The sequence below is a fragment of the Plecotus auritus genome, assembly GCF_963455305.1.
Source record: "Plecotus auritus genome assembly, chromosome: 5".
Taxonomy (NCBI): domain Eukaryota; kingdom Metazoa; phylum Chordata; class Mammalia; order Chiroptera; family Vespertilionidae; genus Plecotus; species Plecotus auritus.
In genome coordinates this window covers 141286472-141302932 of record NC_137776.1, presented here as the reverse complement: position 1 = coordinate 141302932, position 16461 = coordinate 141286472, and the positions used below count along the sequence as shown (strand labels likewise).

Sequence of the window (16461 nt, the reverse complement as noted above, 5' to 3'; positions counted from 1 at the left end):
TGCCCATGGCCAGCCACAAAATGCCTGTCTGGTGAGCATTATCCCACTGAGGCGGAGCTTCCCAGCATGAAAGAAACATGGGCTGTGCCCCTCCAACCTGAGTCATTTTTTCTCAGTGTCCTGCTTGCCCAGAAATGTCGAAACACTGCCCGGGAACGCCTGCTCAGGGAGAGCTGGGGACGTCAGGCAGGGGGCTGTTTGGTGAAGGTTGGATGCTCGGACCTGCCATTCTTTGTGGTCGTAATGACAGGCACCAGGCAATACCAATTAGTGGCTCGCTTCATGAAGGCTTGAAACACTGTTTGACAATGGCCTCTGTGGCATGTGTGAGGGGGACCTGTGGTGACCACAGCCTGCCTCTGTGCCAGATGTGTACAGAGCTTAAGCCCAGAGAGGAGAAGCTAGAAACACATGCTGGTGGAGCATCACTAGTGATGGAGAGCCGCAGCCTGGCTGGCAGGTAGAGGGCGTTCATTAACCGGACACCAGTCTCCTCTCCGGTACTTCCCTCTTTTGTCCATTGTCCTTTCTGAGCCAAAGGCTTCGGCTTTCTGAAGAACAGCTGTCCCCAGACTGGAAGCTACAAATAATTTTACCCAAGTGCACAAATGGAAAGGTTAACCTTGTGTTCACTGAAGATGCCAAGAGTCTCTGTGGCCCTCGCAAAGCAGCTATGCCTGTTGCGTAAGAACTTCCCGGGCACGAGCCTGGGTGTGCAAAGAGTAAGTTGTCTGTAACCAGACTGAGTTTTCAAGCCCCTTCACCTCCCCCCCCCCCCCCCCCGCCATTTCTGCTGTGAATGCAAGAACTTTACCTTGGCAGTTCAGGGTCTCTCAGTCCTCTTTTGGGTACAGTTTGCAAAATCGGAGTTCTCGCTCCCTCCCCCTTTGCCTTGCTTTTCCCTGGGTAGCAATCTATTATTTGTTAGGCAAGAGGCTCACCTCTGATTCCGGCATGATGGGAGGGTTGTCCGTGTTGCATGCCATCCTTCGACAAGGTGGTCTCCCCTGGGGCGTCACGCACCAGCTGGGGCCGGCTTCTGACATGCTGACCTCCCCTCCTGAAGAGGGCCTCTGCGCAGTGGCTCCAGGTGTTAGATCCTTGTCCTCTGTGACTCAGTCCTCCTGTGGCCTTTTCCCAAGTGCTTGGTCTTGGGCTTAGGAACGCACAAGAACAGACATCTGGCCCGGCCGGCGTGGCTCAGTGGTTGAGTGTTGACCTGTAAACCAGGAGGTCACAGTTTGAGTCCCTGTCAGGGCACATGCCCCAGCTGCGTGGCTCTGTCCCCAGTGTGGGGTGTGCAGGAGGCAGCTGGTCAGTGGTTCTCTGTCATCATTGATGTTTCTCTCTCTCCCTCTCCTCTCCTCTCTGAAATCAATAAGGATAAAAAAAAAACCCAAACAGACATTTGGAAGGGTGCAGAGCTGCGAGGCATGCACTGAGACCCTCCTCTCAGCAGGGCAACCCAACTCCTCTCACCTGAGTCATTGTGGGGACTTCCCTGGAGGGGCTGTACTGGCTCTGGACAGGCTGTGGGCCAGGTGGCAGTGGCCGCTCCTCTGGGACTGCCCAAGCCTGTTTCTAAAAGGAGAAAGAGAATGCCAGGCTCCTCTTAGAGACCTGTGCATCTGTTCTCTACACACAGCCCCTCTAATCTCTCTTTCCCTACAGCCCAGGTCTTGGCGGGAAATTCTGACCCATCAAGAGAGCTGCTTTACAGTTTTAAAACTCTGTTTTGAAATTTAAAGCTCAACAGCAGCTTATTTGTTATAAACTGGCTCTGCCCTCCCCAAGGCCATGCATCTGGGAAGTCAGAGAATTAGGAAAACATGCCCTAAGAGGCTCTCTCTACACCTCATTAGGGCATTTTCTCTTCTTTCACTTCTACTCTGTTTTGTGCTCAAACTGAAGGAGGAATTTGACAACCGGTTCCAATCTAAGGGTGTCCTTGGGGACATCACCTGCCCTCCGAGTCGGCTTTATCTGAAACAGGACAGGTTTGAATTCGATGGTCATAAAAATCACCCAAAACGCAAAGATTCTAAGAATCTATGTTCTCAGGATAGTTTTGCCATCCAACACGTATGTCCGTTCATTGTTTAGTGCCTGGTAGGTTTATTATTTCTCTTTTCCACAAATAACCGGGAAGAAGCATCATAGTCTGAGATGGCAGGAAGATTTTTGAGATGGCAGGAAGATGGCATGGGAATCAGCTGATCTGGGCCTGGGCCTGGCTGTGGGGAGGTCACTTCACCTCTTTGCTGGTTCTGAGTAGCTGAGGTGGGGGCCATGTAACTGAGACACCAAGACATACCTCTAGCTGGGTTGAGAACCTAAAGAGCCAAGAATCTATTGTCTGCCATATTTCTCTGAGGTCCCAGCCCAGGAGCTGCCTCACGGATCAGTTGAGGTTGGGGGCGTACTAGCAATACTCGGACAGGCTTGCTTCCTGGACATCATGCTCCAGTGAGGAAGTGCTGGGTGCCAGGTTACAGACACACCCACTTCCCGGTGCAGAACCTAAAGTATGGGCCAGCTGCCTTCCATAGATAAACACGGGCTGGGAAGGAAAATCACACATCCAAACTCTATAGTGACTCTGTTGTATCAACACATACCATATAAAGGGAAGCCAGGTCACAGGAGGGGTTCAGAGGGGGGCCAGGAGCAAATGGGATTACGGTGGGATGGCATTCAGACAGGATTACTCTTCCAAAGCTTATCAAGTGTTTTCATTTTTCCAGAACATCTACATGTGTAGGTGGTAATATTTTGGGCAAACAGGAAGGCTTTGATTTCTCGGTATTTTTAGTCCAGTAGGAATTGGAGTGATTTGTGTAGGGAAATGTAGGATTGCCTGTACCCATAGATGGCCTACATACCTCTTCTATCGAGTGTGTGGGTGCGTCTGCACTTGAGAGTAATGGAATTAAAACGTAAAGCAAGGGCATTGGTTCCTGCCCTTAGGGACACGCAGGACTCAGTGTGTGATGGAGGGTGGGGTGCAGTGAGGTGGGGGTGCATGTGGCCAGAGTGGAGGGGGGCTCTGAAGGGAGGGAGACAGAGACAGAGGAGTAGAGGCATTTTGTACCTGCAAGTCAAGGTCGCTTTGCTGTAGGTAATGAGGACAGAAGATAATGGACAAGGGGCACCGAAGGCCTGGGGTCAGGGCAGTGTGTGGGTGTGTGTGTGAGTGGGTGTGTGTGTGGACATGTGCCTCCCCATCCTCATCCGTGAGGAATGCTGTGTTGGTTTTGGCTTTCTGCGTCTGCACGCTCTTGCCCCCAGTTTCCTAATGGGGACACTCGTTGGTGGGGTAGCCCTGCTGTTACTGTGTGGCTCCTGTATCTGAAGGGAGATTCCTGTCTGTTCTGTGGGCCATTTTCCTTTCACATATAGAAAAAGGAGGAGAGGGGGCGGTGGAGGAGGCGTGAGAAAACAGATGTAGCTTGTTCTGAAAGTTTCTCACTTTCTAACAATTTATTTGAGAAAGACACAGAATGATGCCTCTTCTTTCTTTGGTCTTTTTTTTTCTCTCTCTTTTTTAATATATATATTATTTCCCTCTTTATTGATTAAGGTATTACATATGTGTCCTTATCCCTCCATCCCCCCACTCATGCCCTCACCCCCCTGGTGTCTGTGTCCATTGGTTAGGCTTATATTCATGCATACAAGCCCTTTGGTTGATCCTTTTTTTGGTCTTGAACACCAGAGTGTCCCAGTAATTTCTCAATAGAAAGTAAATCCTCTCCATTCCCCACGATTACATAATCCATTCTTGGGAAAATTTAAACTCAGGCACGCCATTGTTTTCCGTAAGACTTTTTTCCTGACTTTTTCTCATTATAAATTTGTACTTACTGTTTTAAAAAATTAGAAAATATAGGGGGAAATTACAGAAAGAACTTACTCTTTGTCCCCTTACCTGTAGATAACTACTGTTCACATTTTTTATACTTGTTCCCAGGATTTTCTCTCTCCATACATGTCCACATACTAGTATGTACACTGCACTTAGCAATATACTGCTAACATCTTTCCATTTCATTGTCACAACCTAGTACTTTTTTAACAGGTACATATTTTTCCACTGTTTGGTTACACTTATATCTAGTTCTTTATTGTTACACATTTATTTATTTATTTATATTTTATTTATTTATTTTTTTACAGAGAGGAAGGGAGAGGGATAGAGAGTTAGAAACATCAATGAGAGAGAAGCAACGATCAGCTGCCTCCTGCACACCCCCCACTGGGGATGTCCCCGCAACCAAGGTACATGCCCTTGACCGGAATCAAACCCGGGACCCTTCAGTCCGGGGGCCGATGCTCTATCCACTGAGCCAAACCGGTTAGGGCCAGATGTAATTTTTTAAAACCTGATGTCTATGCCATTTATCAAATTAAACATCCTTTTATTCACAGAGTTGCAGTGTCCCAACCCTGTAGAGTCTGAGTTTATTTTCAGACTCGAGTCTGCTCCATTGAGTTGCCTCTTCCTGTGCTAGCATCACACCATCTTAATTATTGCAGCTTTAATCATACATTTTAATAACTGGTGTTGCAAGTGCTCACTTATTATTATTCTAATGCAAAAGTTCCTTGGCAAGTTGAGCATACTTATTCTTGCAAATGAACTTTAGAATAATTTTGTCAAGTTCAAGAACAAAGGATTTCTATGGTGTGTGTTAATTTCATAGATGAATTTGTACAGAATTGCCATATTCTCACCGTTGAGTCTTAGCGGCCAAAAGCAGGGAAATGTTCCGTTTGTTTGCTTTCTTTTAAATTAGGGTTTTCTTCACGCAGGTCCTGAATTTTTGTTGTTAAGCTCATCCTGACTAGCTTTGGTTAGCATATAAGAAAACCATTGCTCTTTTGTATCCTTACTCCTATGAATGCATTTTTAATTTATATTAGTTTTTCAGTTATTTATCTTGGGCTTTCCAAATAGAAATTTGTATCGACTGAACAATTCCTATTTCACTTCCTGCTTTCACAATTTGCTTCTTATTCTGTTTACTAGTTGCACTCACTAACATTTTTGAACAACATTAAATGGCAGCGATGGTGGGGGCGGGTGTCCACCCATGCTTTGAATTTGACTTTATTTTACAATTGACCTTGCTGGGGAAAGGTTTCAGGTCTATGTTTGTTTGTTTTTTGTTTTGTTTTTTTTAAATCCTGTTAAGGAACTATTTTGCTATTTTCCTACAAGTTAAATACTATTTTGTATTTGTTAAGGCAAGATGTGTGTGTGGGTGTGTGTGGGTGTATTAGCCTGTTAAAATGGGGAATAATATCAATATGATTTCCTAATATCAGATTATCCTTTTATCTCTGGAATCCTACTTGCCTTTTTTGCAATAAAAAATACTGCTCTTTTTCAAGAGGCAGCCTTGATTTTGTACATCTGTGAGTAGCTATCATCCTTAATTGGCATTTTTAGAGTTCTGTTCTGAAAAGGAGGTCTAGTTCCCTTAGATTTGTTTTACTAGATTGGGTTACTTTTGCTAGAGGCAATGGAAGCTTCAGAGTTTGTATTTTTAAATTTTTTGATTTATTGGTTTGGAGAGAGAGAGGGAGAGAGACACACACGTCACTATGTTGTTTCACTTATTGATGCATGCATCGGTTGATTCTTGTATGTGTCATGACTGGGGATCAAACCCACAACCTTGGCACGTTGGGATGACACTCTAGCCAACTGAGCTACCTGAACAGGGCTAGAGTTTGTATATTTAACCTTCTTGCCTCTGTTAAGGTTAGCCCATTTTAGGCACCTTCTGTGGAATTGTGAAAGGAAAGGTGAGAAGAACCAGGTGGTAAAGGCGGAGTATTGAGAGCATAGGCCTCCCTGACCCCAGGCCCGGACCTCAGTGGCAGCCTGTCACAACCCAGGGGAGCCTGGGCGGGGTTGGGTGTATCCAGTTAGCAATCCCCGCCCTTGTGCTCCTTCCCCCTTTAGATGGAGGACTCAACACTGTTCATTTTAAGACCTGACTGAGAAGAATAAGCTTCACTTGGTATAGGCATGCTAATCACCTGGTGGAGTGCAGGCTCCTCCTGAAAAGCAATGAGCCATCATGTGTGCTAACTAGGCAGGCACAGAGCCGGCAGGCTGCACTCCACTTCTCCCGAACCCACTGGAGGCCCGGGAGGCTTCTGGAGGCCTGGCCTGTCTCTGCTAAGAGAGTCTTTTGCACATTTGCTGCAGTGTTCAGGAGCGGTTTTGGTCAGGTTTATTTTATACTCTGAGCCGAGTCTGTCAGTGAGAGGTGCTTAGCTTGTTGCTGAAAGGGGAGGGGAGTGTCATATAAATAATGAAAGTGTGGAGAAACTTGGGCTGTTAACAGCTCTGCTCCAGTAACGCAGAGTTGATCGTGTCACTGCCTCTGGGTGTGTTTTCCTGCGAAGGCCAGAAATAAAGCACTAGTGCGTGTCTGTTCCTCTTCCTTCCTCCCAGGAGGATGGTGACGCTCTCATTAATACCAGAGACAAGCTTAAATATTCTTTAATTGATAGTTGATTCCCGGGTATGATTTGTTCGGCGTGAAGAAGGCTAACCATTCTTTGGTGGTGGTGGGGGGGGGGCCTTAGCACTGGGCTGAAAGAAAGGACCGGACTTGGTCTCCCTCTAGCTGCAGGATGCAGGGCACCCCACCGCCGCTCAGGCCTCCTTTCTCCTCTGCACGTCATCTCTGGTCCTGTTCCGCCTGAAATTCTGTTCCTTCTCTACAGATGATTTCCCCATTCCATACTTGTTTAGGTGTAAAGCGTGTGTCATTTTCCAGATGATACCTTGTTATGTGTCTGTCGAGCATGCTGAAATGTATCCCATAGTAGGTTGTATGCAAACTCTCTGTGGGGTCAAAGAGTTGGGTGATGTTAAAGGGCTCCAAATTCTAAGTCCCAGGAAGGGTCCAGGGTCCCTTGCACAGACCCTGCTTGGCCAGCACAAGGTGTTAGAGAGGGTTGAACTGAATGTCTTTCGTAAGGAAAAGCACTTTCCAGTTGGCCATGGATCCCACCATGACCCATGATCTCATACGCCTGGCATTTCACCCGTTTTTATTGTGTGTCTGGTTCCTGAAGACACTGGATTTACACCAGGTGCAAGTTCACATCTTCAGATGGAGATCAGGGGTCAGCCAGCTTCCTATAAAGGACCCGACAGTAAATATCCTCTGCTCTGTGAGCCACATGATCTCTATCGCAACTCCTCAACCCTGCGTGGTCGTGGAGACACAGCTGTGGATGATACACACATGAGCCTGGCTGGGTCCCAGTTCACCTTTGTATATGGACGTGAACTGCATATAACTCTCTCCTGTCACACAATATGATTCTTTTGATTTCTCCCCCCAACCCCCGTCCCCGAACCATGTTGTAAAAAGCAAATCTAAGAATGGTGTTGAGCCCATTCTTAGCTGGTGGACTTTACAAAACCAGACGGCCCACCGCTTTTGGCCCGTGGGCCATAGTTTGCAGCCCCTGTTGAAGAGTGTTGTTCAAAAGCTTCTGGTGCTTTTCCGCGGGATCCAGGAAGAATCACAGTGACCCCAGAGCTTTTACACCAGCAGCTCACTTCCGAGGAGGTGCTTTTTTAAACGCTTGGAAGCTGTAAACTTGAATTACACGAGTTACATGAGCCGGACAGAGGCTGCTGTTGACGGGCTTGTGCTGGGCTCTGTGGGTGGCCCTCGCTTCTCTCCGGAACACTCGGTGAGGATGCTAGGCCAGTGGCAGCATCGGGGTTAGAAGCAGGGAGAGCTATCGCAGGAAGACAACTGTGAGGGGCAGTGAATAGATGGTAGCCAGAAGGGCGATGGAAAGTGAACTCAGTGGGATTGGACCCTGATCACAGTTGAAATATACGTAAATTGTGCGCATCCATACTTAATAGTTCTCCTGCATATGCAGCTGACTCGGGCTTCCTGACACTTTCCCCTCGCTGTCACGCGCACACAACCACCCGCTTACAGAGGGTGCGCCTTCTTTCTTTTGTGATGCTAGCACACCGCAGGGTGGGCGTCTGGTCCGTTTTTCTCCCCTTAGAGACAGATCCATTCCAATAAATTAACCTCCTCTCATGGCTCACCTGAAAGGAACGTGTGCCGGTGAGTAAGCTAACCCACCTTACCGCGGCCCCAAGAAAACCAGGCCTGGTGGGCTTTGTCCTAAGGGGCGGGCACTGAGGAAACACTGCACTTTCCTCTCCACCAGGCCGTAAAGCCATGGGGGGGGCGGGGGGGCTCCAGTAAGTCAGAGCGGAGACGGTGTTCTGTTGTTTGTTTTGATTTTCACCACTTTCCACGCTCTGGATTCTGATCCTTTATTGTATGTATTTTTTAACATAACATGTTTAAAGGAACATTTCTCCACAGACACATCATTGGGCTTAGAGAGGGCTTGGCTGCTGTCTAAATCTGGAGTAGCACAGAAGTCTTGCCCAGTGATCCGGGAACTTCTGAGCAGGCTGTGGTCACGTGAGCAACCTGGAGGATGAACATACTCCACACACACACACACACACACACACACACACACACACACGCACACACACACACACACACACACGCACACACGCACACACACACAGTTGAAGCGTTTTCTAAACGTGTGGCAGCACCGTAGCACAGCAGTCAGATGTGACACTGTCTTTGCCCTAGGAAGCTCAACCCTGTGGGTTGTGACAACCTGCCTTTTGCCTTTTGCCCAGAGTTCTGCTGAACTGGGTGCAAATGCTATTTAATCCAACGAAAGCGGCAAAATGTAGTTTCCAACTCCACGTGGTTGAGTTTGTCAGAGTTCAATGTGAAGCTCTTCGCTTTTTTGTCTGTTTTGTCCCTCCCAGAGCCACTGCGCGTCCTCAGGCACTGTTAACCCTAGCGCTCACCCACCGTGGGTAGGCCTCAGCATTTATTGATTTGCTGTCGCCTTTTGCTGCTGTGGATTTTCAGCCCAGAGCTCAGTGAGAGCTTATCCCTAGACCCCCGTATAGCGAATTTGCCTGTAGTAGTCCCCTTCTCAGTGTCCCTTTCTTTGGTTTTAGTTACCCACGGGCAATAGCGGTCTGACAATGTTAAGTGGAATATTCCAGAAATAAAGAATTCGTAAGTTGTAAATTGTGTACGTCCTGGGCAGTGTGTTGACTACTCTGCTGTGTGCATCATTCCGTCTTCGATGTGAATCATCTCTTTGTCCATACTGTCTGCGCTCCACGCCTGCTCGTCACTCAGTGACCATCTCAGTTGTCAATAGACTGTCCCAGTGTGGCAGTGATGGCGTTCAAGTTACCCTTATTTATTTTATTATTATTTAAATATGGAACACTTCACGAATTTGCGTATCATCCTTGCGCAGGGGCCATGCTAATCTCTGCATCGTTCCAATTTTAGTATATGTGCTGCCGAAGCGAGCACAAGTTACCCTTGTTTTAGTTAATAATGGCCTCAAAGTGCAGGAATAGTGATGCTGGCAATTCAGATATGCTAAAGAGAAGCTGTAAAGTGTATGTATAGGGGGGAAACATAGTATATAGTATATATAGGGTTTGGTACTATTCGGACCCCCTTGGGGGTCTTGTAACATCCCTGTGGATAAGAGGAGGGGGGCTATTGAATACAGAATGGTTTTGCCCACTTGGGGTTTCCCACAGAATAGGTAGGTGGGAGAGGTTGTGAAGACCATTGCTCTGCTCAGAGGACAGCAGATAAAACCTTAGTCATGTAGAGCAGTCACGAGGTGATGGGGGTTTTGCCTTGTTGTTAGTACCATTATTTCTCCATCTCTGGCACAGGTTAGGAGGAGCTGGGGAAAAGAAGGGAAACCTTTGGGCGATTCAGTCACACCACGCTGGACAGCTCCCGGCCTTTGGAGTCTCTGGGTTCCAGCAAGGTGGGAACCAGAGTGAGAACAGATTCACTCCTTACACCTACCGAGGAGTGTCTTGGAGTTTTCTGTGTAAACCAGGAGTTGTGTGCCTGAGCCTATGAAACAGCTGCTTTGGGCTGTGCTTGGAAAGGTGTGAAGAGCAGGCTGGCGCTTGGAGCTAGAGGAGCCAGCAAGACTCTTATCTTAGCTCGTTCTGCCTTTCTGCTGTGTGTCCCCCACACATGGACCCAGTCCCTCCTCTGCCATTCTGGGGGGGTCAAGAGGCCCCTGATGCTGGCCTGACCATGTCTGGAAGGCAAGGTTTAGCTGCATTTTCAAGGGACACAGATAATAATGTGAATTTGAGGAAAGTAACTAGGATGGGGAGGGATGTGGAGCCACTGTCGAGTGTTACACCTCTGTTTCCTCATCTGTAAAATGGGCCACCTCCGTGGGGTGTCCTGTGAGATTTCAGTGAGATAATGCTCTTAGCTCTGTGCCTGCACTTTTAGGTTATTATTGTAGAATAATGTTGGTTCTTCTTCTATGATAAATATGAAAGACAACTCAGATTGTTTAGTCTAGACAAGGAAAGATTGGAGAAGGATATGTGAGCTGTCTTTAGATATTTAGAGGATTATTATGTGGCAGAGGGAACAACCTTATTTTTAGATTGAAGAAAATATGACTAAAATATGGCCTTCGCAGGGAGGCAGATTTTACTTCAACGGGCGTGTGTGACGGAGATGCTGAGGAACAGCAGGCTGGCTCTGCGTACGGGGCTCCCAGTCACCAGCCTTGCCCTCGGGAGCTCGGGGAGATGCTGCTCCGGGTGGGAGGTCAGTTGGCCTAGACGCCTCCGTTCTCCCATCTCTGGGATGCCATGAAATTCAGCAACGGCTCGAGTTTTCGACTCCTCTGGGAGAACTCGTGAAGCCAGCAACCGCGTACAATAAACCAGAACGAGTAATTTCCAAGGCTCTTGGGGATCCATTGGGTACAAAACAGCAAGCTCATTTGCTTAGAGATGATTCTCAGCTATTTCTTCCTGGTACCAGTTTTCTAGGGCAGCCATAACTAAGCACCACAGACTGGGCAGCCTCAACAACAGAAATTTATTTCTCTCAGTTTGAGGGGCTAGACGTCCAAGATTAAGATGTTTGATAGAAGTGGTTTCTTCTGAGGGTTCTCTTTCCCTGGCTTGGAGAGATGCCTGTCTTCTCCCAGTGTCTTTGCATGGTCTTTCCTCTGTGTCTGTGTCCTAATCTCCTCTTCTTTTTAAAAAATGTTTTTATTGAGAAAGGGAGGGAGAGGAAGAGAGAGAATCATTGATGTGAGAGAGAAACTTCGGTTAGCTGCCTCCTGCACGCCCCCTACTGGGGACGGAGCCCGCAGGTGCTCTGACTGGGAATGGAACTGGGGACCTTTTGGTGCACGGGAGGACGCCCCACCAACTGAGCCACACAGGCCAGGGCATCGACGCTTCTTACAAGGACACCAGTCATTGGCTTAGGACCCAGCCTCATGACCTCATTTAACCTTAACTATTTCTTTAAAGACCTTCATGACCTCATTTAACCTTAACTATTTCTTTAAAGACCTTCAAATGCAGCCACATTCTCAGGAACTGGGGGTGAGGACTTCAACCCCTGCATCAGGGAAGGGTGTGGGGGCACATAATTCATCCCATAACACTTCCATACAAGGGATTTGTCCTTTGGGTCATCGGGATTGTTGATCATCGCCAGCCTTCAGAATTTCTGTTACGTGTTCTTGAAACAGTCCTTGTCTGGATTCCCTTCTCTTAGGTGAACGGCCCTTCCCCTGCACGTGGCCAGACTGCCTTAAAAAGTTCTCCCGCTCTGATGAGCTGACCCGCCACTACCGGACCCACACCGGGGAGAAGCAGTTCCGCTGCCCGCTCTGCGAGAAGCGCTTCATGAGGAGCGACCACCTCACCAAGCACGCCCGGCGCCACACCGAGTTCCACCCCAGCATGATCAAGCGATCCAAAAAGGCCCTGGCCAGCCCCTTGTGAGGCGCTACCCACAGGAGCCAGGGAGGGCCCGGCCCGGAAAGACACACGACTCCCCACACACGGACAGACCGCGGAAACCAAGCCCCAGAGGCACGCTGCCAGCACAGGAAGCCCTGTCCTTTGGTCAATATTCCGATTTTTCCTCTCCCTGCATTGTTTTTAAAAAGCACATTGTGGCCCAAGGGAACTCCGAACTGCCTCTGACTTTTGGAGGAAAAGCAAATTTTTTTTTCTCCTTTATTTTTTTTGGGGGGGTGGGGTGGGGTGGGAGGGTGATCGTGGGTGGGGAGAAAGGGGTTCGGCCAAGGCTGGGGCAGAATTTTAAAGATTCAACACTGGTGTACATATGTCTGACTGGGTGAGTTGACCTGTGGCATCACAGTGATTCCGGGCCCTTTCTGCTTGCTGTCTCTCAGAATTGTTTTTGTAAACCTTTTAATGTAATGACGAGTGTGCTTCGGTTTCTTTAGCAAAACCACTCTCTTGAATCACGTTAACTTTTGAGACAAAAACGCCATAGCACAGCTGTCTTTATGCAAGCAAGAGCACACCTCCTCCAGCATGACCTGTCATCTAAAGACTTGGAAACACACAAGTTACTTATAGTCAGTGGGTAAGCTGTCTGAATTTATACTAATCAAGACAAACCTTGGAAAGGTTACACTAAGTACAGAACTTTTAAACCTTGCTTTGTATGAATTGTACTTTCCGAACATAAGCTGCACTTTAATTTGTAATGCAGAGGATGAATAAGTTACGTTCATGCTTTAAGGATAGAAGCAGACATTCTTTTTGGAACCACGTTATAATCTGCTTATTTTACAGTATACATGTTTCCCTAAGAAATCACAGAGGATGTGAGGGCAGAATATATGCAATAGATGCTGAAGGAGAAGGAGGGTAGGTTGTTTTGTTGTTGTTGTTGTTTTTAATAATTTAAAAAGAACAAACAGAATTTTGACTCTATTAACTTTTCCCAATTTTCTGATTCTTTTAGTTCACACCACCTTATTATACCATAATGCCACGAAGGGAGAGGGCTTTGACTCTGGTGGGTTTTATTTGAATGGATGCATAATAGTAGCTAGGAACATAGGTGGAAACACCTATTTTTTTTTGAGGGGGGGAAAGGTGTGTTGGTCTCCTTCCCATGTTCCTACAAAACTCCCACTAACAGGTGCAAGAGTTATGTAAAACGAAAAGGGAGCTGAACTGTGAAGAGAAAAATGTACCCCTATCAGCAGTGAGCGCCAAGGGAAAATACCACGATGATTTCAGAGGAGACCGCAAAGTCGGCACATGGAATCCACACGGATGACAACACATCACTGTACTTGATACATCCGAAGCCTCACCACTATGTATCCAGGTGTCTACAATGGCCTAAACCACTACATCCATTACACGCCATTTACCTGAAAACTTCATTTTGGCCTTTCCACGGTCAAAAACATGAACCGAGTTTTCATAGTGAAGAAGAAACCTCAAAGGGGGCAGTCAGCAGTGATGGTGGGAAAATGTTTACATTTTTTTTTTCTTCTTCAGAAATAACGCTTTCTGACAATTTTTTCTGGTATTTAAAACAGGGAGCTCTGGTGCACTGGAGTTTACACATGTGCTAGAAGATGTGTTGTGTAAGCCTCGGGTGCCTCCCTGCCAGCGGACGCGTTATTTCACCCGGTACATGCTCGTTGCCAGTTCAGAACCAGTGTGGGCACCTGCCACAGGCACGGGTCACGGCTGACTCCTGCTTCCAACACAGCAGCCATCACTAGCATGGCGGGTTTGGCTTTTTTTTCCTTTTTGTTTTGTTTAACCAACGTCGTGGTGTTAGCAGTTCTATAAAGAGAACTGCTTTTAACATTAGGGACTGGGAGCAGTCCATGGGATAAAACGGAAAGTGTTTTCTCACGGGAAAACATGTCAGGAAAAATAAAAGAACACTTTCTACCTCTGTTTCAGATTTTTGAAACGCTTATTTTAAACCAAATTTTAATTTCTGTGTCCAAAATAAGTTCTAAGGACATCTGTTCTTCCATACGAAATAGGGTAGGCTGCCTGTTTCTGACAGAGCTCCTGGAGTGGTTCTGCTTGTGATCCTCTGCACGCGGCCTTTTGGTGAGAGAGGAGTTTGGGGTTGTCTAGCAACCCACCAGCTTGTACAAACTCATCTTTCCCTCACAGAAAGAAACGAAGGAAAACCAGGCAAAGTCAGTGAAAGACAATCTCTGTAGTTTCAGGAGTAATTCTGTATGTGGCTTTTGTCCAGCACTTAGATGGATGTAAATGCAGCAACTTGTTTAAAAAAAAAAAAAAATGCACAATTTACTTCCCCCAAAAAGTTGCTCCTTGCCTTTTCAAGGTGTTGACAAACACACATTTGATATTCTCTTATATGTTATAGTAACGTAACGTATAAACTCAAGGCTTTTTATTCTTTGTGATAAATCCTGTTTTAAAACGTCACAAAACAGGAACCAGCATTCTAATTAGATTTACTATATGAAGATATGGTTCAACTAGGACTACTAGAGTTCATTGAACTTACTAAAACTATGAAGCAATTACTTTTTATATTAAAAAGACCATGGATTTAACTTTAAAAAATCCAAATGCAGGATAGTAATTTTTGTTTACTTTTTTAACCAAACTGAATTTTTTGAAAGACTATTGCAGGTGTTTAAACAGAAAGGAAAGTTGTTTTACCTAATACTGTAAGTAGTTGTCATATTCTGGAAACATTTAATAGTTTTAGAGTTAAGGTAACTCCTCTCCTTGGTTAGGGAAGAAGAAAGCCCTTTCACCACTGTGGAACGATGCCCTGGCGTTAAGGTCTGTCTCTACATCATGCTTTTTTTGAGAATTACATTTGGTAGTTACAATTACAGAAACTGATTAGTTGTAAGTTTGCAGATAGATTTAGCACAGTACTCATCACTCTGGATAGCCTGCGATGTTCTCTCACACGGATGATCTGTAACACTGTAAGATACTGATCTTTACAACTGTTTAATCAGTTTTATTTTTGTACAGTATTAGTGACCTAAGTTATTTTGCTGTCCTGTTTTTGTAAATCAAACAAAATTATAATAGAGGATTCTGACAGTAGGTATTTTGTACATATGTATATATGTTGTCCAAATAAAAATAATAAAAATGATCAAGATTTCATTGTTCCTGCCTTTCTGTGTTTTAAAGGCAGCTTATTTTGCCACAAGAGCGGTTACTTCTTTCACCTGTGCTCAGAGGATGTTATGATGAGTGCAAAGAGGCGTCGGCCCTGTGCCTCAGCACGTGCGGTATCTGCACAGACCTGTGCGTATTTGCTAGTCACAGACCTCCGAGGCAGCGGATGGAATGGAGGCTGCTTGGAACCACTGTATTATGCTGGAGGGGAATGTTAGTATTTTCAGGTGATGTTAGGATGTCAGGGGTAAGAGAAGAGAAGGTGGCTGGGATATAAACAGGACAGTGTAAGTCACTAACAGGTTTAAAAAGCTCAGACTAGGCTGAGGTGTGGTGGGAACTGGTCAGAGAAGGTGAGAGACTCGGATTGTGCTTTTGAGACATGATATTGGTAAGAACGTCCAGGTTCTTACCCCCCTCTGAGGTGGGGCAGTGGAACCATTAAGCCAAGTGAAAGTGAACACCAAAGTGTGTGTGTGTATCATTTCTATAGATATATACTAGCTGCCTATGACTTATTAGAGTCTTATTATAGCCTCATCATGATGCCAAGTGTTTGGGTCTTTTCTCTCATTTAATCCTTACAGCAGCTCTACAGGTCATTCAGTAGACACTGTTATCCACATATTTCAGATGAAAAACTTCTTGCCAAAAGACACTAATAGGTGGTATAGTATGAAGTCTGGATCTGCTGACTCCAACCCTCCATCTCTTTATGCCTGCATCAGGGCGGCGATGGATTAACTGAGCATCGTTTCCATTTGACCCATTTTATTGAGTACCTGTTCTGCCAGGCATTGTTATCTCTGAGGACATGAAGGTGAAAAAAACACCCCAAACAGACAAGGAGTTTGTATGTTAGTGGATGGAAACACACAAACAAGTAAACACATTATCCATATAATTTTAGATAGTGATGAGCATTATGATGACAATAGAGCCAGTGGCTTACATGTTGGGGAAGGTGATTTTCGACTGAGTCTCCCTGAGGGGACTTGAACATCTGATCTGGGACCTGGATGACATGGAGGAGTCAGGCCTGCAAAGATATGGAGGGAGTGAGGAGAGCCAGTGCAGGAGTTTGGCGGGAATTCAAGCAGGATTTTGGTGGCTGGAATATAAACAGGACAGGAAAGGATGGGAAGTTGGGGTGGTTGGTACAGGACAGACCACAAGGGCCTTGTATCGTAGGTTATAACATGGTGTTTGATTTTTGATTCTAAGAATGGAAGAATCCTTTGGAAGGTTTAAAGCAGAGAGTGCTATGATCAAGTATATATGACAGCAAGCTCGTTCTGGGTGCTGCATGGAAAATAGATTTTAGAAGGGCAAGAGTAGAAGCTGGGAGACAGTGAGGA

The 16461-nt window shown here is 46.2% G+C and overlaps 1 protein-coding gene across 1 annotated transcript in view; it reads left to right on the top strand.

The window, feature by feature from the left end:
• Positions 1 to 15088, top strand: part of KLF9 (KLF transcription factor 9) — a 28975-nt gene extending 13887 nt beyond the window's left edge. Inside the window, exon 2 of the mRNA XM_080667734.1 lies at positions 11688 to 15088. Within this exon, the coding sequence (XP_080523860.1) occupies positions 11688 to 11917 (230 nt within the window). The 3' untranslated portion in view covers positions 11918 to 15088. The remainder of the gene's footprint in view (positions 1 to 11687) is intronic.
• The last annotated feature ends 1373 nt before the right edge of the window (positions 15089 to 16461 follow it).